The following is a 25,688-nucleotide window of genomic DNA, read 5'->3' on the forward strand; positions in this document are numbered from 1 at the left end:
AAGAAAATTATATCGCATCTCATATCCCAAACGCAGAGCTCAAGCTTGCCTCCGTTTTGAAAGAGGAGGGGAATGCAATGGTACACTGTTTTTGAGCTGAAAGGACTAAAGTCAATTTAGATTGTTTTTTTTCAGTGTCTCTCTATATACTTTCTACCGAAATATCCATTTTACAGTCATACACTGAAACATTTTAAACACTTCTTTTAATCAGATTTTCCTTTCCATTGAGTTTCCACTCTTAAATCAAACTTCTCTGCTTCAAGGCCTTTGCACAATCACCGTCTGTTTCCTACTTTACCATTCTTTTCTCATTATTCCATTACATAGATGCTCTCCCCCAAGTATGGAAGTCTATTCAGGAAATACACATTTCCCATTTGTTTATTTCTCTTTAAGTGACCGTATACTCCATTCCTACTTGTTCTATTTCTTTCCCTCTTTTAAAGTCAGGCTCAGAAACTCTCTTCTCTTTCTCTGATTACCCTCCCTTCTCATGAGTCTTTCATTGTCTTTTGCTGTATCTTCATGTCCTCTCCCTGCTGTGTAGAATCTTAATAAGGGCTGGACTCAGGGAATAAAATGGATCTGAAGTCTATTATGCTACTTATCTATTGTGTGAGCTGGGGCACATACATCCTGTACTGATGCTTTTCCGATTCGTTTAAGAAGTGTGGAGGATGATAATCCTAGCTACCCTCTAAATTTGCTGTGATGCAAGGACCTGGGGTAGTAGCTAGCAGGTAACATGCTAGCTAAGATGATTCATTTCTTCATAGCTAGCAGAACGTTCCCTACATCCCGTACAGTGCTTGCAGAGACACCGAATACTCAGTGAATGTCCACACTGACAATTCACTAGAGCAGTTTGAGATAACACAGGCCAAACTCTGTGGCTTTCATTTGACATATTCTGTTAGGATTAATACTTTCCTATTTGCCAGAGGATGAGTCTATGCTCGTGTCAGATGTTTACAGTTGTTAGACTGAGTAGACTCCGCTGAAGGAGACTTGAGACTCATGTGAGTTCAGGAAGGCAATGAGGGGAGAGTGTGAAGATGAGGTGGACTCTCAGAGACTCACATACACAGAGTCCATTTTGACTGATCTGAACAAGCCTCCGCATGTCTTTGTGGAAACAAGACCCAAGTGGAATGGAGAAGAATGTCTTTTCCTGTTGTATTTGCCTCATGACTCTGCAAGACCTAAATCAGATTCTATTCTTTGAAATAACAGTAACAGAGCTTCTCAGCCAAAGCCAGGGGCTGTCTAATGACTTCTCCATTTGGGAATAGATTTGGATGAGGACACGTGGCCTCTCAGAGTTTCCCCACCTCAGAAGGGCTATAGAAGACCAAAAGGAGATGACCTACCAGGATTGGGAAGGGCAAGTTGTCTTTACTACACACATCCATGAGGGAAACTCCAAAGAGCTGTCCTGGCTTTGAAGAAGGTGGGGTTGTGCACTGGCTGTCCTGGCTAGTGCTGGAGCCCAGACAACAGGCCCAGTCTCTGAAAAAACCGCTTTTAACTGTCTTCTGCCTGTAATCTAAGGAAGAAGTGAGATTAGTAGTAGTTGTTGTTGTTTTATTCGCTTAACCTTTTCTTTTTTTTTCTAAAGATTTTATTTATTTTTTGATAGAGAGCCAGTGAGAGATGGAACACAAGCAGGGGGAGCGGGAGAGGGAAAAGTAGGCTTCCCACCCAGCATGGAGCCTAATGCAGGGCTCTATTCCAGGACACAGGGATCATGACCTGAGCCCAAGGGAGACGCTTAACAACTGAGCCACCCAGGCACCCCGCTTAACCTTATTTTCACCATTCCCATTCTACGGTACATTCACTGCAATGGCTAGAAGAGGGAAACTGAGGCATTTTTTGTGTAGAATTTTCCATGTTTTGAAATTGGCCAATAGCATTCTTATGGTGTTAACAGTTGTTCCCCAGATCCTGCAAACTGATGGTTAAACCTAGAGACTTGATCAGACTTAGTGTCAATGCTTTCAATCCCATCTACTGCCTGTTGTGCTTTATCATGAGGCACTTAACTTGTTGTTTGTTTCCTATTGGTAAGTATGATTAGTGGATTCATCCAGTGTCAGATCTGATTTTAAAAGCTCAAAAGATCTGGTATTCAAATCAAGCTGAGTTTGTTAATCATCTGCTTTCACAGTGAGTCTCCTTCCAGTCTTAAGTTTCCTCTTTGGCTTTCTGAGTGCTCAACTTTTTTTTTTTTTTTAAGGTTTTATTTATTTATTTGGCAGAGAGAGACAACGAGAGAGGGAACACAAGCAGGGGGGGATTGGGAGAGGGAGAAGCAGACTCCCACTGAGCAGGGAGCCCGATGCAGGGCTAGATCCCAGGACCCTGGGATCATGACCTGAGCTGAAGGCAGACGCTTAACGACTGAGCCACCCAGGTGCCCCTGAGTGCTCATCTTTCTATGATCAAAAGGATCTGCCTTTCATGACATGATCCGCCTGACCCCACTTCTCAGGCAGCCTCTGGTGTCTCTGCTCTGGGCCATCCCCAAGGATGACTTCCTGCAGTCAGGGTTCTTGGGAAATAGTCATTACATGCTGGCTATGTGGTAAGATTCCAGGTGACTGTGTTTTCTTGTGATACCCCACCAAGCTACCCAGAGATGACTTTTTTTTTTGTAAATTATGTTTGATATTTACGGAAAAGAGTCTAATCCACAATGAATTGCACCCAATTCCTCACACATACTCAAACATACATGTATATACACCATACCAGTACAAGGCTTGAAAGAAAACATACAAAAAGAAAAACAATGAGAGATTATGAATGCCTGAATTATCCCCAATTTCCAGAGATGATTTTGAATTACCCAACATTCCCTATCAAAGGAATGTAGAAGAAGAGCTTTACAAAGAAAAGGTGATCTGCAGTGAAAAGCTGAGTTGAAAGTTTCTACTGCTCAGCTATGAATGTTTTCCTTATAAGATACCTTAACATTTGCTTACAAAATCTGCTTAAATAACTGAATTCTTTAAAAGTCCACAGAGGAGCCAAGCTGTAGAAGGATAAACAAATGAGCAACATTTCACCAAACACCCATAAACACCTGTCCACTGGGCTTTTCTGGGATGTAGTGAGTGCATCACCGTATCCACTCACGTGGGTGGCAACACTCATGGCACTTGACCAGAGAGACCAGGATCTAAGAACCAGAAGCATCCTGGTTCTGCCACCTAGTTAGATTACTCAAAAATTCTTAAGCTTTGGTTTGCTTAACTTTAACATAAATGCTGCTGCCTACAACTCGTTGAACTAAATGTAATGTACTACTCAGCACAAGGCATGGCTCGTGGCAGCCTTGATAAAAGTAATTTCCTTGCTCAGAAGGCCTCAGGCAGTCTAGACATCAGTCTCTTCCCCCTCCAAAGCAGACATCACTCCCATTCTCTATTTGATTTTGCAACCTCTAGAAGGTAGGCAATCATGAAGGATGGCTACCACTTTACTTAACTAAGGCTCTTTCTTCCTGCTCTGAAATTGATACCGCTACCATTTTAAAAGGAGAGAAGAAAGAAAGCAAACACATTCTTAAATCCAGGAGGAGATTCCTGTACATCAAAATGTATGCATTTGCTGAAGATACATGTTAATATGTAAGTTGAGTTGTTGTATGCAACCTGGGTTCCCTACTCTTCCCCTAGTTTTATTATTTCTAAAACTACCCAAATATATTCCATTCTTCAGCTTTAATAAGAAGAATGCTCTTAAGAAGAATGTTGTATCCCTTGGTACAAAGCTATATATCTAGCTACTCTATGAGTATACAGAAAATAAGTACACATTGAGTCCTATACTTTCTCCAAGGTATTTTCAGGCTTAGCTGGATGTTTCATAATGTACATTATTTGCTGTTAGAGGTCATGTTGCCTCTATTACTAATAAAAATATATGCTATAGCCATGAAAAATATAGGAATGATTAAACAAGCTAACTTTATGGAAACCTATTCTTTCTTAAACAGTCCTGGCAAGATTTGGGTTAATGTTTCCTAATGCTTGAATTAGGGTATGAATATTAAAAAATAAAATTTTTGAAACTTTGTGCTTATAGAATCACAATCATAACAATAAAATACTTTCTATTTTGGCCCAATACTTCTCAGATGAATAACACATTTTCATCAGAGAAAAAAATATCAATGGGAGAATACTGGAATGGTAGGGAAAAAAATAGCAAGAAGGAAGATGAAAAAGCCCTGACCATAAACATTCAGTCTAGCTCCAGCCTTGACCTGTGTCTGAAGCAGACATGGAAAGTGGGGGCAGAATTGAGACTTGAATTCTAACTGTAAGCCCAAGGCCACTTCAGCCTAAGCCCAGAATAAATCCAATTCAGTTCCATAACTCTTTACTCCACTGGAGTTCTTCCATTCCAGGTGCGTCTAAGCCATGCAGTCATTTGATTCCATCCTGTGATGGCCTGAGATACTAGATAAAACCCTGGAATAGGGAAGACCTGTTTCCAGGCCACAAACAGCTTGTGCTCTAAGAAGACACACAGATGTGTACTCACATAATTATATGTAGAAAGTGTTCTGGGGATACAGAGAAAGGAGCTAACAGTCTACCTAGGAGAATTAAAACAAGCACACAACCTTCCTCGAAGTGAGTTGGGTCCTAAGACCTTTGGGTTTCTCTAAGCTCGATTCTGTGCAGTTTTGGGGTTCTTGCCTCTACTGTTCCTCCCCACCCCCCACAGAGAGAGTGAGCTCTGTGTCCTCAATTTGTGGGCAAGAGTGGAGACATGAGCCAAGAGGAGACACCTGAAGAAAGGGAAGGGGCTCACCTCTCCCTTGCTCATTCTGCGCCGGGTGCCTGGGCTTCAGGATGAACCGGCCTTGCATCTCTGCGAACCCCTGCTCCAGAAGGAGGGACTCCTGGAGGGTGGAAGGAGAGATGGAGTCCTCTGGTGTCTGCGGCAGCAGTGTGGTAGATGGAAGATGGCTCATTTTAATTCCATAGGGATGTTTATGTCCTATATGGAAAAAATATAGATTCAGGCTGATGGTGATGGCTCTGATCAAATCCCCCTTCCCATGAGTGTATGCATCACACTGGTATATGCTGCTATTCTCCTGGGGCTTCTGGCACTCACTCTGTGCCTCCTGAGTGAGCATCATATTCGCTCTTGTTGGAGACACCCTGCAGAAAGCAGGTGCCCAAGGAAAAGATTTTAAAAAGAGAAAAAAAATGTAAAGCATGTTACTTTACTTGGAATACAAAGATTCATCAGTGCATTGCACAATGCTGACTTTTGCTGTGTTTCCATCTGAGAATATTTAAGGCCTTCTAGTTTCTGCCTTGACACTAACGAGATCTGCACATCTTAGGCAAATTACTTGACCCCTCTGAGCCTTACATGCATCCTTTGAAATGCTTGCCCTCACACAAACTTATAAGGATCAGAGTAAATATATTAATATGCATTGGTGGGTAATATTTTTTAAATAATTGAACATATATATTAAGAATTGCTATTCTCTCTCACATAATGTCAGTTGAGCAGATTTTTTTTTCATTTCCTTTTGTCAATTTCTAGAGGCAGAGCTACTCAAGGGCAGTGGGATGGGTTGCCTTTATGCTTTATACTTCCCTCCCACTGCTGCCCTTCCTCCAAGGGGAGTCCTGCCAGGTGATGATCAGAGGGAAGGCTGAACAGTGTTGGGAACCCAGAAGCAAAGTGCAAAACGATGTTTACAGAGTGGAAAACTGCACCCAGAGTCAGTGAGAGTTGCCTGCCAAGTGATTTGTTTTGTTCTTGTATGCTTTAAATTGTTTCCTCTCTATAGAATTCTCAAAGACCCTGTGCTATAGGATATGGATCTCATTTTTTAAGAACAGAATGGAAGTTCTCTTTCTGTCATTTCTGATTTATTATTGAATGTAACTTGGGGAGCTTTTGCTGTTCCTTCTCATCTGTCATAGATGCAGTGTCAGTGATGTGTTCACAAGAATCACAGTGACTTCCCTCTTTTAAGGAAAAAGAAGCTTCTACGACAGCAATACAACCAAATCACAAAGATAACCAGGAGATAATCCGCAATTGAGAATTGAGAGCATTGGTAAAAAATGCATTTTGAATGCTGCCAATGGATCATCATGAATGACAGGCTCTCCGGATTCCTTAGAGCTGCCTTGGTGTGTGAAGCTGCTCAAAGTCTAAAAAGTTATCATCTATATTGTTTTACCTAAATTAATGCACTTTATTAAAATAAATATATTTAAGTATTTGACTTTTTTCCTTTTTGTGGTTGGCCGACTTTTACAGAGATGTCAATATTAATATGAAACATGAAATGGTGGGGGGGATTTTTTTCCTCAGCTATGCCCTTGGTGACTCTCTGTATTCTAAGACTGGGAATATACATTTCGTAGAAAGAAATTGGTTATTTAGATTTCCAGATCACTTGAAAATATTCTTTAGATAACTTGAAAAAGAGTAATAGCCTCACGGGATTATTTTCTTTTTAAGATTTTATTTATTTATTTGTCAGAGAGAGAGAGAGAGCACAAGCAGGGGGAGCGGCAGGCCAAGGGAGAAGCAGCTCCCCACTGAGCAAGGAGCCCAGGACCCTGGGATCATGACCTGAGCCAAAGGCAGACACTTAACTGAGCCACCCAGGCATCCCGCCTCACAGGATTACTAAAAAGATTTTGAAAAATGCATGTAAGAAGGAATGCTCTAAGATTTCTAGCAGAAATCATTGTCACCATTACCATACATTACTATACTTCAAGGTCTGCTACAGATCCTCTCTTTTTTCTCTTGTTTTTTAATCCTTCTATTTTTGGTAAGCACTGAACAATTTTGCTAATCCAAAGATTTTTTTTTAGAGAACTTGTGCTAATAACTATTTTAGGAGAGGTGTAATCTGTTTATCAATAACCTTAAGAACAGTGATGGAAAAAGCCTGAGAAACAACAAAGTGCAGGTAGTTTAGTCAGTGAAGACTTGAGGAGTTTAAATGTGATTATCTCATTCTCTTTATGATGCTGAGAAAACTTCTGGGCACAGAGCAGGTGTTAAATACATACCTATACCTGGATTCAGAGACATGATTGGATTTTAGCGGATTCTCACAAAATAGAGGCTATTTAGTTGTTAGGAACTGGAATTCAAGACTGGAATATGAAAAATAAATGTATGGGAAAAAGAAATTCCAATTCTATGCTTTCATACCTAAGTGAGTAAATAAGTAAGTAAACAATAAACAAAAAAATTTTTAAGACAGCTCTGTTTGTCAGGTAAAATGAAGTAGAAACGAAAAATTTACATTTCTCTCCCTAACTAGACCTTAAGCTGATGAATGAAGAGATGTCCTCAGTGCCTGGGAACAAGTAAGCACCTGGTAATTCTTTAATAAACGTGAGAGTGAATATTGCATGTGATTTTCACTTTTAAGGGTATTTAAGCTGAAGACAGAACAACCATTACTTTGAGATGTAGAGTTACAATTTTGAACCTAATCAATCCCATCTTAGATTTTCCCTGACACTTACCAGTGAGTGGGTGTGGGGACGCTTCCTTGCCAGCACTCACCCACAGCTGGTAGTCTTTCTCAGAGCCCTTGGAAACAAAAAGAACTATGCATCATAACAAATCTTTCACAGTACTTGAAGAACACATTTCCTTTGCATTTCTCTGTTTCCAGAAAGAAAGAATTGGGGCCAGTATAAATGCCATTTGGTCCATGGAGGTAGCTACAGTACTTGTTAACTTGTTCCCTCATAGCCTCCAGTGGACCGTCCCAGGTTCTTGTCATTTTTGATAAAGGCCAGGAAACCACAGTACAATCAGCCCCTCACGGTGTGGGTGGCCCATGGCCTAAGAAATCACAGTTGTGCCCCTTCGCTAAGGAGGAAACTTCTAATCTCAGAGTCCTGCCTTCCGCTGTCTCTAGATTCCTTGGATAATGCTGGCTTTTGCCGCCAAATGTCCCTGCCCTGACATGCATATTGTCCAGAGAGCCATATACCCTGCTATGACTATTCCTGAGCAAAGTAACTTGAAAGGCATCAATAGTTCAGCAGCCCTGGGCAAAAGGAGACAAACGCCCAAGAGGCCTTGAGGAGATAGTGGACTGAAGTCAGCCACTGGCTTTGGTGCAGGCAAGCCCCACTTCAGGGAGAGAAAGAACAAGGACTCTAACCTAGACAACATATCAGATGCAGAAAACAATTACTCCCAGCAGAATTACCGCCCAGTAAACCTGGAAGTCCTACTTGAAACAAACACATCTAAATTATAAAGACCGCTGAACTATTTTAGAGAGTCTTCCAGGAGACTAAAGCAAAAAATGTTTGACATGGAGTTGTTGGTGATAGGTACCATGCTTGACCTGGACTCCTGATTAAAAATCATGGTCTTGCCCTTATGAAGAAAGGTCATAGGTATGGACACAGACACACACACAGACACACGCAGACACACAGACACACACACATAGCTAAATCTGTTCAAAATTGTATTGCAAATAACTCGTGAGAGCTAGTAAGGTAGGGTAGGGTTTGGAAATGCTATGCTGGAATCCCTTAAATCAGGCATACATAAAGCCAAATAACCCCAATTCTTCATTAAAACAGAAATTCTTTGTGTGGTGAGATTGGTCACTTTATACAAAGGAAAATCACAAACATGAAATAAAATGAGCTTCATCATTAATCAATCTCCTCAACTTCATCCCTAAAACCACTCACTCTCTTTCTAAGACTTAATTCCTATTTAGGGTATATATATCATACAGGTTAGAAATCAATGTAGATATGTGCTTTACTCAGTACATATAAATTCAATTTTATTTCAGATATATTATTAAATTTTGTTTGTACAGAAATCATTGATTTCTTATGCTAAATTCCAGTTGCCCTGAATTTTTAAGGGGCTTTATTATACCATTGGGTCAGACAGAATTTAAGTAAGAATCTTGTAATTATGTCATGTCATAATAGCAAGACATTTTTGCATTTATAGAGGATTTTATATAAGAAGCTGTGCTTTACAAGTGCTCCCTTCAGTTCTGTCCATCTGACTATCACTCTCCTTCTCTTTTCCCTTAGAAAACCTCATCCTCAAATATGTCCATGTCTTTCATCAAAAAAAAAAAAAAAAAAAAAAAAAGTCCAGCAACTCACACCAGCACCATCAAAACATAAAGGAACAGGCCGTTAAAACCAAAACAAGATGAAAGTGATATGTACGCAACTGCCCCCAGATCATGGTCTTATTCAGAACTTGTCCTCTTTACCAGTTCATAAGGGGTGTGAGCCGCCTCATCCCAAGGAACTGCATCAAGAGGAGGTAGCTTCTAGCCATGTGGTCTTTATGTCAAAATGTACAACAAAACATATAATTTAGGATTCATCTAACTGGGATTGAGTCCTTGGGTGATGACCAGGGTAAACAGGGATGGGGAGGAATCAGGAATGAAGACACAGACAGAAGAGTCCAATAGAGGAGGAAATATTTAGAAACTTAGAAATATTTTATTGTCTGTGTATAAAATATATACAATAAACTGCATGTTGTTATTAGCACTCTAAAATTATAGCCCAATTTTATGCTATGATTTTGAATTCGCAGAAAATTTAAAATGGGAAGACAAGAAGAGCACCCATGTATAGGCTAATAATATAGCTTTGCTGCCTTCAATTTCTAAATCTGGGGGACAAAATATGACTATGATATGTATAATAATCAGCTGTCTTATAACGGGAGGTACACAACACACACACACACACACACACACAAATCTCAAAAGTCAAAGATGGTTTTTAAATTAAAAATAGTTTGCAAGGGAACTTACAGTTATTCCTAGCATTGGTAGTGACATGTTGATAATGTCATTCACTGTGTCTGAATTTGTTACTGTTACAGTTACAGACTGTAAAAAAGAAATGAGAAAAATTGCTATAAATTTTTAAAAATTTAAAGCAGGTGACCAAATAATTATTGTCAAATTATTATCCATACTCTAAAGGCAAAGCTTGTTTTCAGTTAATGACAAAGTAAAGCATATGTAGAGCACACACCCTTGATTATATTTTCATTTCTTTACATAACATGAAGCTAGTAGGAAACATTTCAGTGAAACATATATTTCCCTTCAAGGATTTGTGGCTTACAAAATATAGCAGCTTAAGCAAGAAAGAGAAGAACAGAATTCCACGAGGGGACATGAACTGACCCTCAGCTCCATAAGGCTATTCCCAAAATAGAGAGGGGAGATAGTTTAAAAAGGAGGAGCTAGATACTTTTCTCTCTTCGCAATTATATACTCAGTTTCAGCAAAATCAGAATAAGAACCGTCTGTGACAGACATTTTTTTTTAAAAAAAAACTACTATTTAGTCAATACTTTCTTTGTGTCATCATGGTTACTAAGATTTCCATTGTTGAAATCTGTTGAGACAAATAAAACCAATGAGTCTAGGAAATGAGACTGAAAATGTTAGAAGTTTATATTCCATTCGCAACTCTGACAGTGAGTAGTTACTTATAATATCTCTCTATCACACCTTATATTGAGAAACTGCTCCATACAACAAGGAAAACAGTTATTGAAAATTATCTGAAAGGGATGGATAGGAATCTGAGATGATACCGATAAAACTACCCGAATTCCAAAAGACATTTTAAAATAGGACAATATGTAACCAACCACGCATACACTTTTTATAACATTATTAGGCAATGAGGCCTGTGTTCTTTGAGAAACAGTGCATGAAGAAGACAAGCAACAGAAGTGGACACTCACAGTCCTTAAAAATATTAAAAACAAAGTTAAAAGAAACTTGTTCTTTCATTGTATTTTTCTTCTTATGAATTGAAATGCAATTGCTTGATATGACAGATGGCCCAAAAGTTGCTTGATAATCGAACTTTTATAAACAAAAGTGTTCATTGATTTCAAACTACTTGAGCTTTAAGGATTATAAAAAAAAAGTGTTCAGAACCTAGCAGTAGGACTCAGAGCACCCAAACTCAAGGATATCCTATGTTAAATTGTCTAGGAGGGGCTTCCTATGTTAAATTGTCTAGAGGATTCAAGACTGGGTCTTAGCTTGAAATTTAGTTAGAAGTAATGGCTCTGCTATTTTTTTTAAGATGTCTGAAAGCCTTTCAGTACAACTTAAAAACTTTCCCACAATTTTTTTTTTTTTAAGATTTTTGTTTATTTATTTGTCAGAGAGAGAGCACAAGCAGGGGGAGCCACAGGCAGAGAAGGCAGAGGGAGAAGCAGGCTCCCCTCTGAGCAGGGAGCCTGATGCAAGACTCCATCCCAGGACCCTGGGATCATAACCTGAGTCGAACCCTGCATAACTGACTGAGCCACCCAGGCATCCCTCCCATGAAATCTTTTTAAAGAAAAAAAATCTCTTTTGAAATACTAATAATCACTTTTTAATTTATCTGGTCTGCAAGATAATGGTTTTCATGGTATAAGGAACATACTATGTTCAAAATAGTAATTCCAGAGATGTATGTATATTTTCCTGCATGTTGTAGGTTCTCCAAAACAGATAAATTCCAGTAGATAGAGCTCTCTGTAAACAAATGACTTCAGAAAAATAAGCTGCTTTTTGAAATAATTTAAAAGAAAAAGAAATGTTACTTTTTTTTATATGAGTCAAAGTGTTACTTAATATATGAAGAACAAGGAATATGTGATCAATTCTCAAGAGCTGAAGCCAACCCTGAGATGATCTAGATGTTCAGACTGTTAGCCAAAAACAGCTATTACAATAATGCTCAATGATACAAATGAAAATATGCTCACAATAAACGAAAGAGGCATCTTAGCATAGAAACTAAAAATATTTAAAAACAGAAATTTTTTATCTGAAAAATATCTTAAAGAAAAAATTTACTGACTAGGCTACATTGCATAATGGAGATGACAAAAAGAAGTCAGTGATTTGAAAATAGATAATAGAAATTATCCTGTCTGAAGAAGAAAAGGGGAAAAAAAGATTGAAAAAATTAAGAGTCTGAGGGATCTATGAACAATATGAAAGGGTCTAATATACATATAACTGGACTCTCAGGAGGAGAGGAGAGAGAAAATGGGGAAGAAAATATTTGAGGTAATCATGATTAAAATTCCCCAAATTTGGTGAAATTAAATTTATAAATTCAAGAAGTTCAGAATATGCCAAATAGGACAGATTCAAAGAAAACCATGCTTTGATACTTCATAGCCACACTGCTAAAAACCAAAAATAAAGAGAAACTCTTGAAAGCAGCTAGAGAAAAATGACAAATCACCTACAGGGGATTAATGTTTGATTGATCACAGACTACTCATCAGAAAGCACAAAGACAAAAAGACAGTGGAACATCTTTAAAGAGCTGAAAGGAAAAAGTTTGCGAACAAAATTCTACATCCCTCAAAATATCCTTCAAGAGTGAGTGTGAAATAAAGCCATATTCAGATAAGAGAAATTAAGAAAATCTGTTTGCACCAGGTCTGCACAAGAAATGCTAAGGATCATCTCTCTAGGATGAAATGAAAACAGTGTTAGAGGGAAACTTGGATGTTCAGGAACAAGTGAAGAACATTAGAAATGCTTATTTTGTGTAAATTATACATAAATAAAGTTGATTTTTAAAGATTTCAAGGTAATTTTCCATGGAAAATTCTGAGTGTAACCCACTGCCACAGCTGAAATCAAAGCAGGCAGAGACAAGAGTGTGCTCTGCTGCTAGAGAACCCTCTGGCCTTATCTCCTTCATGCAATGCATCTACCTGGTGCTTAGAAACCAATCAAAATATTTGCATGGCTTTTGCTTTGGCCAGGAATAACTACCCCTTTTTCCACCTTCAAATACTATTTTGTGTGACCTAGAGCTACTGTAAAGTATAACAGGAAAAAAAAAAATGTCACTTAAAGATACCCAAAGTATCTTGTTCATCATTGCAAATGTCTTGGCTACTGCACTACAATTTCAGAAATCAAATTTTATACCAAGAATGGGCAACTGGTTTGATTTTTTTTCCCCCAACAGCCAAAAGAAAATGAGATAGAAATATGCTGATCCCTTAAAAGTGTCATCCCTCTGAGCTCAATTCAACCCTGATATTCCTTGGATCAAAAGACCTTTCAAAACCCCTCTGCAGTTGATATAACTACTAAGTGAAATACCTGACCCTTGAGTAGATCCTGTACTGGAAAGGAGACATTATTGAGGTCAACTGACAAAATGGGAACATGGAAGGCAGAGTAAAGTATTATACCGATGTTAAATTTACTAAAGGTGATAACTGTGTGATGGTGATATAAGAGGATATCTTTATTCTTGGGAAATACCTAGGTTTAAGGATAAAGGGCCATGGCATTTGTATGACCCTCAAAAATAAGTATAACATACACATAATAGGGACAGAGAAAGAAAATAAATGATAAAGCAAGTGGAGTAAAATGTTACTAATAGCTGAATCTAGGTAAAGGGTGCATGGGGTGTTTTTTGTTTTATTTTTATACCTACAACTTTTCTGTGAGTTTACAGTTATACCAAATAAAGCGTCAATGGGGGGAGGGTGGAGAACTGTGGAAACAATCCAAACCATTCTGTACATAAGTAGTAACCATTGGGAAAAAATGTTTACTTCTAGTAGGAAATACCTGCATGTGAAAATCACCTTATTACAAGCCAGTGTTGTTGCTATTAGAAAGAGCCAGGGAAATATTATGGATATTTAACATGCAATATTCTTTCCATGCTTAAGTACTGTGGCATGGATTCCTCTCGCTTCATATTACCTAGGATTCACTCTTTATGTATACAAAGACACGTGTAGACAGGAAAATACATTTTCCCACATGGTACTTTTCCAAATACTCTCTCTCTTCTTATCTCTTGCTCTCTCCTTCCTACCTCCCCATCTCTCCCTCCCTCCCTCCCACTCTCTATCTCCATCTCCATCTCCATCTCTTTCATTCTATCTGAATCAGGAACATGGAATTTAATTTTTGGTCTTAAAAACACTTACACAGGCACAGTTCTTGATGTCCTCAGTGAAGATTCTGAGAGGAATGCTTTTGGGCTGGTCCTTCTCTTTGGCCAGATTGATGTACCTAATCAAATTCAATAATAACCCCAAATAGAGTAGGATGAATTAGCTATTAGCTTACTTTCAAATTGATCTATGTGGCTAAAATTTTCCAACATACTCTGTTATTTTTAAATGCATGTAAATAAACTCAGCAACATCAAATTATGGGTTGGAAGAAAACATGCAAAACTATTTCAGGAAAATAAGACATGACTCAGAAAACAACAGGTTGCTCTCGTCATGTAAGATGTGAGTAGCAGATCCAGTCATCAAAGCTTTCCTGCCTAGACTGGAGGGCCCAGCACCTTCAAGGGTAGGAATGAGAAGGTACTTGGACCATCACTCAGGAGAGTAAATTGCACTTAAGAAAATTTAATATGTATCTTTTGAGAATAATGTTAGCTCCAATCATTAGGTCTGAGAGAAGGGGAAGATGAGAGTGATAACCAGAATTTCATCAAAAATAAGCAATATGTGCATGTAAATAAGAGCAGATTATTTGCAGTAGCAGCCAGGGTACATCTAAATAAGAAATTATTTGAGGATAGTCTAACAATTTCTACTAAGTAGGGGAAGCATAGTGTGTGGGGGCACTGCTTTGAAGAGATTTATTCTTTTCTCATGGGTTAAAGATGTATAATATGTATAGTGACAAGATACCTTTGAAGGAAAGAATGCCATTTTTCCTTTTGTTCCGAAGAACTGCAATTTAAAAAAAAAATGGGAAGAAAAAATTAAGATACATACAATACTTATACTAGCAAAATAAGATCACCATTCCAGAAAAAAATAGCAGCAGCCAGTTGTTAAGGATGTGGATGCATGTGTTAATATCATACTGTCCTCATAGTTGCGCTTTGGAGGGACCCCACTCTTTTATGAGCGTATTAAAGCAATGGGAAGTAGATCCTAAAGTGGGAGAAAAGTTGGTTTTGAATCTGAACACTTAATTGTAACTATGTGATGCAAGCTATGTGATCATGGGCACTTTGCTTCACTGCGCTGATCTTCAGTTTCCAGAACTGGAAAAGGGTTAATTATACCCCGAGTGTTCCTGCAGCTGCAAGTGCTATTCAGATATAAAGAACATTATTATTCAAATTAAATCATACTTAAGGAATTTGGCATTTGGATGGAACTATCTTGGCCCAGAAACAAGAATATCTTTTTAGGAAGAAACACCTATAATATTTTTATTTCTTTATACACATAGCAGATTGGAATGTGTTAAATTAGTTTCTAGAAAACATTCTTCGTTACTGTGATCCTCTGAGCAAGATCAATCCAGCTAGTGCTAAACTACTAAAGGTTAGTCTTTTCTCAACTAAAGTTTTCACAGCATTTAATACCAAAGTTGCGAATGTTTTAAGCCTCATGCATACATGGCCTTACCACTTACTAGCGTTTTTTTACTGTGGTAAACTACACAAAATAAAATTGACCATTAGTGACCTTTAGTACATTCACAGTTTTGTGCAACTACCGTGACTGTTTAGTTCTGGAACATTTTTTCACCCAAAAGCAAACCTGTGTCCACGAAGCAGTCACTCTTCCTTCCTTCCTGTTTCTAGCTCCTGTACCATATTTTGTGTATTTGTTGATAAACACGTGGGTTGTTTCTACTTTTGTTTGTTTGTTTGCTTTTTGGCTATTGTCGACAATGCTGCTATGAACGTTTGTGTATCAATTTTTGTGTGGACCTACGTTTCTCTTGGGTATCTATCTGGGGGTGGCATTGCTGGGTCGTATAGTAATTCTGTTTGACTTACTGAGGAACCATCAAACTGTCCACAGTGGCTGCCACATTTTATACTCCTCCCAGCAACACTGCTCCCCAACCCCTCCATCGCTGTTTCAGGATTTGTCCCATCTGGAAAATGGAACGCCCACTTAGCGTCCCAGCCTGCCTATGCGCATGGACACAGCTTCTAGTTAGCCATGCTGATCTGCAGAACAGTAATAACCACAAATAGCAAAAGCACTAGGTGCCAGGAATTGTTATAAATGCCTTCTATATGTTTACACAGCTTTTTAACTAATATAACATGTATAAGCCTGGCTTCCACATTTTCCTCCTTGTTAGGGAAAAAAAGTCTCTTGGAAACTCCCCTGTCAAAGACTTTATACATTCCCAATTGAAACTGTTTCCTTCCATTTGCAACATGGAGAAGACAGGAAGCAAGAGGAACTGAGAATCTTTACAGAAATGCGTCGTGGAAAAGAAGACATGCGGAGAGCATATAAATACATATTTCTTCCCAATAAGCTTTGAAAATTTCTCCTTAAGTCAACGCTGCATTATAGGGCTTAATAAATTAACAACTTGTAAACATTTTCGTTGTCTTCCCTTTGTGATGACGTGGGACATTTTGGTGGAGTGGGGTGAGGAGAAGAAAGAAGGGTGTTAAGTGCATGTGATGAACACTCATTGTGCAACACAAGAATGAGACTTGGGGTGTGGTTGTTTCAAACAGCAGATGTAAGTGTTGCACCACCCCTGTAAACTCAGGAGTGTCTGCTCAGGATGTCCGGGGTAGAGAGTCACATTCCCCATCCTCGTGTCAGCCTAAGAATGTGTCTTGCACAACTAACCTCTACTCAATGCAATCATACTTTTGTTTTAGGTGGTCACCTCTCTAGAGACACCAACTAAGATAATCAGTACACAGCAATTCAGGCAACCTCATATTCAATGACATGATTAATTTATTTGTATAATTCCATACTATTTTTAAAGGAATGACCTTGGGAGTATAAGAGCAATTTTTCAAATTTAATTGGACTCTTTAATAGTACTTGCTCAAGAAAAATATGCCAGTGATTTAGAAACACACATACCCCCTGGGAATTAGGGGGCAGGATATTGGAGAGGGGTTCTAGAACCTCACTCTCTTGATTCTCCTTCCATATGCCTAAAACACCCAATTCCTCAAGTGGCTCCTAGAGCCCATGGGAAAAACCACTGATCAAAACCAAAAGAAATTACTCCAATAGTTCCCACTCTATGTTATCTACTTGCTCCCATTTGTACATACCTTTTGGGGGGAAGTACAAGGCAAATGAGTGTCATTATGGGAAGTCAAAAAGGGAGTCACTGGCTTGACATATAATCAGATTAAAATGTTTTTCTTTTTATCCCATGTAAATACAAGACCAAACGGTCGGTCTTACCCGAAGGTGGCCACAAAGGTCACCGTGGGCCAGCCCAGGATAAAGGACCTCCCAGCACAGATGTTGGCATCCTCCACTCTGTCCATACAGTTGGCAGTCCACATGGTGTTCAGTGGTATTTTCTTTTTTATCTTAAGTTTTTTCTTATACCTAGAAAGATACCCAAACAAGACCTCTGTTAGTTTGTTTCATAAATGTTATGGGAACAGCTGTGCTCATCAGAGACCAGTTCTCACTGCTCCAGGGCACAGCATGCCTCCCTTGTCTCTATTACCCTCTGTGCCCAGCACAGCAAATGGTGACATGACCTTTACAAAGTGTGTGTTGAGCGAAGTCTGGCCCTAGGAAGGCCCTGAAAACACTTCCTCAAATGGCAGCAAGTGGCCACTTTTCTGAATGTTGAGTGTTGAGTAAAGACTATATATTCCAGAGCTTTTTAAGAAAACCATTAATTCATTTATTATTGTTAGAATTTGTTTCTTATTATATATAGTTTTATGGTTATTATTATAGTTAATTATTCATTTATGACTTGCTTACTTCAAAAAGTATTTGAGGGGCTGAACAAAGCTACCTGATACACGATTTATAAAAATAGTCATACAATTTTTTGCTTAAGAGACACAAACCAGGGGGCGCGCCTGAGTGGCTCAGTCGGTTAAGCATCCAACTCTTGGTTTCGGCTCAGGTGGTGATCTCAGGGTCTTGAGATCGAGTCCCCATGTAAGGCTCCCCTCTCAGTGGGGAGTCTGCTTCCCCTCTCCCTTTGCCCCTCCCCCCGCTCACGCTCATGCTCTCTAAAATAAATAAATACATAAATAAATCTTCAAAAAAAAGAGAGAGAGAGACAAACCAAGAACAAAAAATAAACTTGGATCAGAAAGATTTTTTTTTTGGGGGGGGGGGATCAGAAAGATTTAAAAGTTATTTTCAACCTTAATTTTAAAAAAATACTTTCTAGCCTTTAAAGCATAGGTTATTTTCAATTTCCCTTCTTAAAATTTTATCCATATCATTTTCCCTTAGATTCTGGCTAAAACTGAAAAACTGTTAGCCTACAGATTGAGCCCAATTTAAAAATCATCAATCCATCCATCAATCAATCCCAGATCAGCGGTCAGGAGGTCTTATATGTGAGTGATGGATACTTCCCATTTCTCTGAGGAGTCAGAAGGTGATCAACTTTGTCAGTGGTGAAATTGCTTTTTGACAATTTCTGCCTAATCTTCTTTGATCTCTAACATGAAAACCACCATATTGATTGATTTGGTTAATTCACAACTTTAACTCTCAGGTGGGCTTGGGATTTAAATAGTTATAAGCCCTCTGAGGGATGCTTAGGGAACTTGGACACACCACTCTGGAACTCCTTACTATTCAGAAACACATGTGGAAACACTAAACTAAAATGAGATCAAAGACACCTCATGTGCAAAAATCCCTGTGACTCCAGTGATTCATGGAACAATTAAAGCTAAGACTCTCCAATGGGTTTTATGAAATAAAAATAATTTTGCTGGACGCACACTTGAAGGATGATCTAGATTCAAAGTTTATGACACAATGAATAAAGTCATCGGATAAAATCATTATCAGATATCAGATGTCTGATTATCAGATAAAATCATTTTTCTAGATAGTAACTCCAAAGGCATTGTCAGGGTAGAAATATATGGCTAATGGGAAAGATAGACATATATCTGTTGGTTTTTAAGATTTTTTTTTTTTTTCTAATGTAGGTATCTGTGTGTATACAGACACCCAAGGTACTGTGTGGGAACTTCCAAATACATTGACCTGGAAAAAGGCATTTCAGTAATTCTCTCCTTAGTTCAAGAAAGCACCAAGATTATCTACTCCAAACCAAGGAGTTATCCCAAAGCCCAGAGCATGGTTTCGACTGTCCTATCACATTTGGAGCACTTATCATATGCCAAGCACTGTTCTAAATATTTTATAAATACAAATATAAAAAATGTAATCCTCAAACAACTACACTAGGTGGTCTTTATTAGCTCCATTTTACAAATAAGGAAACTCACAGAAAGGTCAACTAAATTGCCAAAGGCAAGAGAGTTTGAACCCAGACAGCCTAACTCATGAGCCCATGTTTGTAACCACTTGGCCTCTGTGGGTGCTGACCTATCGTTCCATGAACTACCCTTCTCATGTTTCCTACCCTCACTCAGCCTCACTTCGGTCCCCAGAGCCATCAGGCTTTCTCATTGGATTATCTGGGGAGTGAGAGGATAAATCTCAAGACATTATATTAACAAAGCTGGTTACTAGCTTGGAAATATTTAAAGTTTATTACAACAAAGCTTCATACTTCAGTGGATTCTTCTAGGGTCTTACTGCATTTCTTCACTCTCAATCACTGACCCAACTGGATTATCTCAGTAGAAATTAGAAAGTATTAATCTAATGTAAACTGACTTGAGGAGAAGAAAGAGGAGGAGAAAGAACTGTGGTTTTTATTTCTAAAAATAGTCCTTTATTATATTTGTATTAACATGATGGATATCACTCTTGCTTTCTGCTACCTCAACCTTTATACCAGAAGGGAAGCCCCAGTGCACTGTGGAAATTTACAGGATTCTAGGGGGATTTCCCCTGTTCTAAGATAGGGGTATCCTTTTACAGATGTTGGGAGTGGGGGTCCTGTTATATTCTGTAAGTAATTCTTTGTAATTTCACGGATAATGAGTTAATAGTCATCTTCATCTTTTGACCTAATTTAAATTCATTTTTTGTTTCATTTTATATTCTTTAATAACTACATATGAGGGATGTGATGTCTAAAGAACTAAGTTCAGTCCCTTCCTTTTTGTAAATTCTTCATGGGCCTCTACTAGTATTAATATCTTAATATTTATCAAGCAGATACTGTTCTTAAAAATAAAGTAATAATTTTCTTTGAAAAATAACTTATTTAGTATTCTAATGAATATCAAAAGTAATAAGGAAGGTTCCATCTGACCTCAATTCTTGAGAAATTTCTGAAGGCGTATGAAAAGAATCCCCAAACAATTTTCACTATTATTAACATCTTGTACGACTAGAGAAATATAATTTCTTTGTGAAGAAACAAACATTTAAATTCCTTTTATTATTACACACAAACTAAAATTCACTAATTTTGACAGAATACAGAGGTAGCAATTAGTCAACTACTTACCCAATTTGTGTTAATTTCTATAGCGTCAACCTAAAGATGAGAGTTTCCAGCTGAAGCCTGCAGGTGAGCTGAGGTAAAACAGAACCTGGGTCACCCCAACCCCTTCTTATGGCTAATTGGAAAACGTAGGCCCTAAATTCAGATGATTAATTTGAACAGATTGATTCAGGGCATAACACAATCCTCCAAGAACAAGGATGACAGGGATGAAACAAGGTTGTTAATGCAGGAGCTATTTCTTTTTAGTTGTTTCCTTCTAGAAAAAAAAAATGTAAACTTGTCCAATATTCACAGTGATCATAAATATACCCAAATGTTTACTATGGGAATGTTCTCATGGTCGTTTTCTAAAAACTGGCAAAAACTTGTACGCGGCCACAGCATGAAGTGCTGCTCGTGACTGCTAGGGACAGAATTGTGTCCCCTCCCCCACTGCTCCCCACAGTCTTACCGTGAAGCCCTCTCTGCCAATATGACCATGTTTGAAGAGAGAGCTTTTAAGCGGTAACTAAGTGTAAATGGGGCCATCAGGGTAAGGGCTTAATCCAGTAGGATTGGTGCCCTTGTAAGAAGAGGGAGAGAGAGCTCTGTGTGTGTGTGTGTACATGCAGGCGCTGAGGAAACCCCACAGGGCATAGGCGAGAGGGCAGCCATCTGCACGCAGAAAGACAGCTCTCGCGGGAACCTGACCCTGATGGTGTCCCGAACTTGGACTTCCAAAAATCTGTGTTCTCTCTCTGTCAAGGGCCTTGGTTTTAGAAGCCAAATTCAAGTGCCTGAGATCACTTACATTTTCTAATATTCCAAATGGATGTAAAAAGTATATAAGATAATCTTTCAGGAGCTGAGTCTCTTAAAGAGAACATTATTAAATACATTGATGTAGATTTTGTCACATCATAAAAACCCTTGCGTAGACACAAAGACCTATCTCAAAAGCAATATGTGAAGAGGAAAAATGTTGCACTTCTTTTGTAATAGTGAACCAATCAAAATAAAAAATTCAGCTCTTAAAAGGATGCAGTTCTCTCATGGGGAAAGAACACTGCCTTTATATAAAATCTTTTCAGCAGAACACCGTAGGTTCTGTAAAACCCGCTGAGAGGTAAGCAGTATCCAGGACAATAAATGGCTCTAGTAAGAAAAGAAAGGTCTTCTCCTCTCCCTAAGTGCTATAATAATTACAAAGATGAAAACAAAGTGAAGGACAACCTGTTCCCCTTATAAATCGAATGTGAGTGGTCTGCAAGGTCCCAAGGAGCAGGAAAGGAGTTTGCTGTTTGTTAGCGTGTCTCGGGCTGAGCATGCAAGAGTAGGTGTGGCATGGTGTGGCAGGAAGAGTGTGGCCTTGGGATGAAGGCAGGCCTGGCTTGGAGTCTCTCCCACCATTTCCCTGTGGATGACAGGTCCATTCCTGAGACTTCCTCCATCCCCACTTTCATTTCTGCAGTCGGTGGATGGTAACAATACTGGCCTTGGAGGGCTGTGGGGAAATTACACGAGGAATCTGTAATGCTCCTCGTGTGGTCCCCAGCATGCATCCCACACATTTTAGTCTCCTGTACTCACCTTGGTTAAATAAAGGGAATGGTAACTAGTCTGCTTTTTTAAAAATAATGATGTGGCCCTCTATCAGGAGGAGCAGAGTGCGTCATACGGACCTCATGCCAGGACCTGGACAGTCTTTTTCTCTCTGTCCTCCTCATGACATCACCACCTCCAAGGCTACATCTGTAGGCAATATCACTCATCTCAAATATATTTTACTATTTCTGTCTTTGCCTCTGATTTTTTTTTTTTTTTTTTTTTGGACAGCTACACTACCTTCATTTCTCAGTTCACTAAGCATTCTGACCTATTTCTTACCAGATACCAAGCAGATTGGAGTTGTTTACTCAACATAAAGGAAAGGTTGATTTCAATAATGAGAGAGAATCTAGGTGTTCCTGGAATGTTGTATGAAATTCAGAAAAATAGAAATAATAGAAACAGCAGCACCACACGTAGAATAAAAGCCTGTACTTTGAAAGAAACGGACCTAATTTCAAATGTAGACTCTACTCATCACTAATATGGTGACCTGGGCAAAACCTTCAGACCTCTGATTTTCAGAGGTCTTCTCTAAAATAAAAATAATCCCATCTCACAGGGTAGTTGTAAGGTTGGAGAAGATTGCATACATGAAGTTCTTAGCATAACACCTGTCATGTAGTAAGCCCCTGATAAATTATCATTAATGTCACTCAGATTGAGTACAGCATTTTGCCAAATTAGTACTTGCATGGCTTACTAATGGCATGGCATAACTGGGAGCTGGTGAGGGCAGCAAAATAAAGGGGGCGTAGTTTTTTTCTGGTGACTAAAAAGCTTCTTGATATTTGGTTTGTTGGAATAGTCTTTGTCTTTCATGATGTTTTGTGAATAATGAAAACAGAGACAGAGCAAGTAAACAGCTGACCTCCCATCCACCTGCTTTTGGACATTTATTGAGCAATCATCAGGTTCCAGGCTGGCTATCAGTTACCTTTGTGTTCAGGGTTGAGAGGAAAGTGCACGCAGTTAGTTCTGTCTCCAGCATATATTCCCAATCTGTCTGCTGCCTCCTTCCTTTTTACTGCACTCCTATCCTGGAGCCCTTGAGAGCAGGCATCAGGACTACTGCCTCCCCTAACCAGTCTCCCTGCTCCCACCCTTGCTCAACCATCCATCCATTACCTACCAACAGTCAGAAAAATTTGCGAGAGCTATAAATCAGATTCAGTCAGTCCTAGTTAAAAATGCTTTGGCAAAATATTTCCACTTTTCACCATGGCCTGTGAAGACCGTGTGTGACTGGACCCCGAGCGCAGTTTCACATCTGATCGCATGCCCCATGCTTTCGGCTCCCATCAAATCAGCCTTCCTGAGCCCCTCCCCCCAGGGGTCAGGTTGCACCCACGTAGCCTGCCGGTCCCTCAGCCTAGAAGGTTCAGGCACCTTGTCTAGGACTGTGGCTGCTTCTCATCCCATAGATCGAGTTTCAGTGCTGCCACCTAGGAGAGGCCCTCCTGGACTACCCCTCTCTCATACGTTCCCATCATCTCCACACGGCCCCCCGTCTACTTTCTATCAGAAGCACTAATCACAATCTATAATTACCCCTCTTATTTTTGTCATTTGTAAGTTCCAGGCAAGAGACACACTGCTTGTCACATTCTCTATTGTATTCTCTGCAGGCGGGGGGGAAGGGAGGGTATGGCACAAAACAAGACCTCCATAAGTACTTGTTGAATGAATGAAGGATCCAAACATGGGCAAAAACAAAAGAAAAAAAATGTCATGTCTTCTTATGGTAAGGGTTAATGGAAATGTAACTTCGTGATCATCACAAGGGCACGTTGCTTAGTATACATACTTGGTATCAGACACCAGCAAGAAATCGCTGAATAAGAAGAGGTGCCGCTTCTGCCTCCTCCAGCCTCTCTTGAGCTCGACGAGGCCGTGGATAAGCAGGGTATGGGCGGCACCCTCAGATGATGTAGTGCTTTTGCTGCAGGCATCCACCTCAACAGAAGAGCTCTTCCTGCAACCCACCAAACACCACGGAGCAGCTAGTTACTAGTCAAATATACAATAGAGTTTTATGCTAAATGTCAAGGTTCGCATAACACTAAAATTTAGTCTCAACCCCGAAAGCAGAGCTCCAGAGCTCACATTCAGGGATCGCTGAGTTATAGAAAGCTATTGAAAGAGATGAGGTCGGACGTCTGGGTGGCTCAGTCGGTTAAGCGTCTGCCTTCAGCTCAGGTCATGATCCCAGGGTCCTGGGATCGAGTCCCACGTCGGGCTCCCTGCTCAGCGGGGAGCCTGCTTCTCCCTCTGCCTCTACCCCTCCACCCTGTTTGAGCTCTCTCTCTCTCTCTCTCACATGCTCTCTTTCTCAAATAAATAAACAAAATATTTTAAAAAAGGAGAGAGAGATGAGGTCACTTGGTGAATTGATGCAGATGGAGAACAGTTTCAAGGACAAAGCCCTTGGGCATGCCAACACTTAGACGTGGGGTGGAGAAAGCAGCAAAGCTAATCATGAGCTTTTAGGAAGGGGAGGATCAAGAGGTAGAGTGTATTACAAGAAGGCAAACAAACAACAACAACAAACAGGACAATTGGTGGCCTAATATAAAACAAAATGATATGGTGTGTGTGTGAAGAATTAATTACAATTTGCTTTCATGTTAAGATAAAAATGAAGACAACTGAAGATTCTGGAAATTTACTTATCTAAATCTATCTAAATCTTATCTAAATCAATATTCAAACTTGGGGGAAAATTCTCAAAGATCGGCAAAAATACTGGAAACATCAAAAAGTTTCTAAACACAAGAGTTTAGCTATTACTTGGCTGAGCTCTGACTGAGCTCTGATAGGACTTTCTGGTCATCATAGGTAAAACAGCTAAATTGAACAGAATGCAAAAGTTCTTTCATAAATAGGACAGATATTTTCATAGACCTGGGAAAATTCTCTCTCGTGGAGCCAAGAAAGTGTCTCCTCCGAGAATGTAAACCCTGCTCTCTTCAGCTCAGCAGCACTGAATCTTACGAACCTGAGTAGCCTTTCACGAAGCTGGTGCTGAAGTTACTCATTAGTGTACACGTATTAGAAGAAACAAAAGAGAACAACACTTCCTGTTATTGTCAGTCTGTTTTGAGGCTCAAAAATAGTATATCAAAAGACTACCTTCTGCAGTGAAGCCTTGAATGACCACCTATAAGTTCTGCATACTTTCTGAATGATGTGAACATCCTTTTGTCTTCAGTTCTCAGGACTGAAAATCAAGTGAGTCTACAGCACTAGGCAGAGTACTGTAAAATGCTTGAAGCCTGAGGATTCCATAGTAACCTGAGATCACTACCATTATGATGTCACGGATCTAAGGCTCATGTCGTAACTGCCAAACTGACATACTTGTTTCCCTGATTTGGTCTGCACGTTTTGATTTTTTAAAAGTAATCTTTTTTATTTTGAGATAACTATAGATTCATATGTATCTGTAAGAAATAATACAGAGAGATTATATCAATTTTCTACAGATAGAGACTTCCAGACACTTCCATCACCACAAGGATCCTTCCTATTACCCTTTTACAACCACACAAACTTCCTTCCACCTCCCCCGCCTCTTTAATCCCTGGCAATCACGAATCTGTTCTCCATGTGTATAATTTTGACATTTCAAGAATGGTATACAGAGGGGATCATA

General features: G+C 39.2%; 2 protein-coding genes across 2 annotated transcripts in view; both read right to left on the reverse strand.

Moving 5' to 3' along the window:
- Positions 1 to 322: 322 nt before the first annotated feature.
- LOC135363541 (rho GTPase-activating protein 20-like) overlaps positions 323 to 25,688 on the reverse strand; it is a 38,625-nt gene continuing 13,259 nt past the window's right edge. Inside the window, exons 2-10 of the mRNA XM_064584022.1 lie at positions 23,841 to 24,008; positions 17,269 to 17,418; positions 14,758 to 14,799; positions 14,035 to 14,119; positions 9,848 to 9,925; positions 7,545 to 7,611; positions 4,831 to 5,019; positions 1,379 to 1,549; positions 323 to 354 (exon numbers count right to left, since the gene is read on the reverse strand). Of these exons, the coding sequence (XP_064440092.1) occupies positions 323 to 354; positions 1,379 to 1,549; positions 4,831 to 5,019; positions 7,545 to 7,611; positions 9,848 to 9,925; positions 14,035 to 14,119; positions 14,758 to 14,799; positions 17,269 to 17,418; positions 23,841 to 24,008 (982 nt within the window). The remainder of the gene's footprint in view (positions 355 to 1,378; positions 1,550 to 4,830; positions 5,020 to 7,544; positions 7,612 to 9,847; positions 9,926 to 14,034; positions 14,120 to 14,757; positions 14,800 to 17,268; positions 17,419 to 23,840; positions 24,009 to 25,688) is intronic.
- LOC135363642 (mitotic spindle assembly checkpoint protein MAD2A-like) overlaps positions 23,837 to 25,688 on the reverse strand; it is a 56,913-nt gene continuing 55,061 nt past the window's right edge. Inside the window, exon 9 of the transcript XR_010409523.1 lies at positions 23,837 to 24,008. The gene's annotated coding sequence lies outside the window, so the exon portion shown is untranslated. The remainder of the gene's footprint in view (positions 24,009 to 25,688) is intronic.

The sequence above is a fragment of the Mirounga angustirostris genome, unplaced genomic scaffold, assembly GCF_029215605.1.
Source record: "Mirounga angustirostris isolate CCGP_5_RB_7025 unplaced genomic scaffold, mMirAng1.0.hap1 SCAF_2, whole genome shotgun sequence".
Lineage (NCBI taxonomy): Eukaryota > Metazoa > Chordata > Mammalia > Carnivora > Phocidae > Mirounga > Mirounga angustirostris.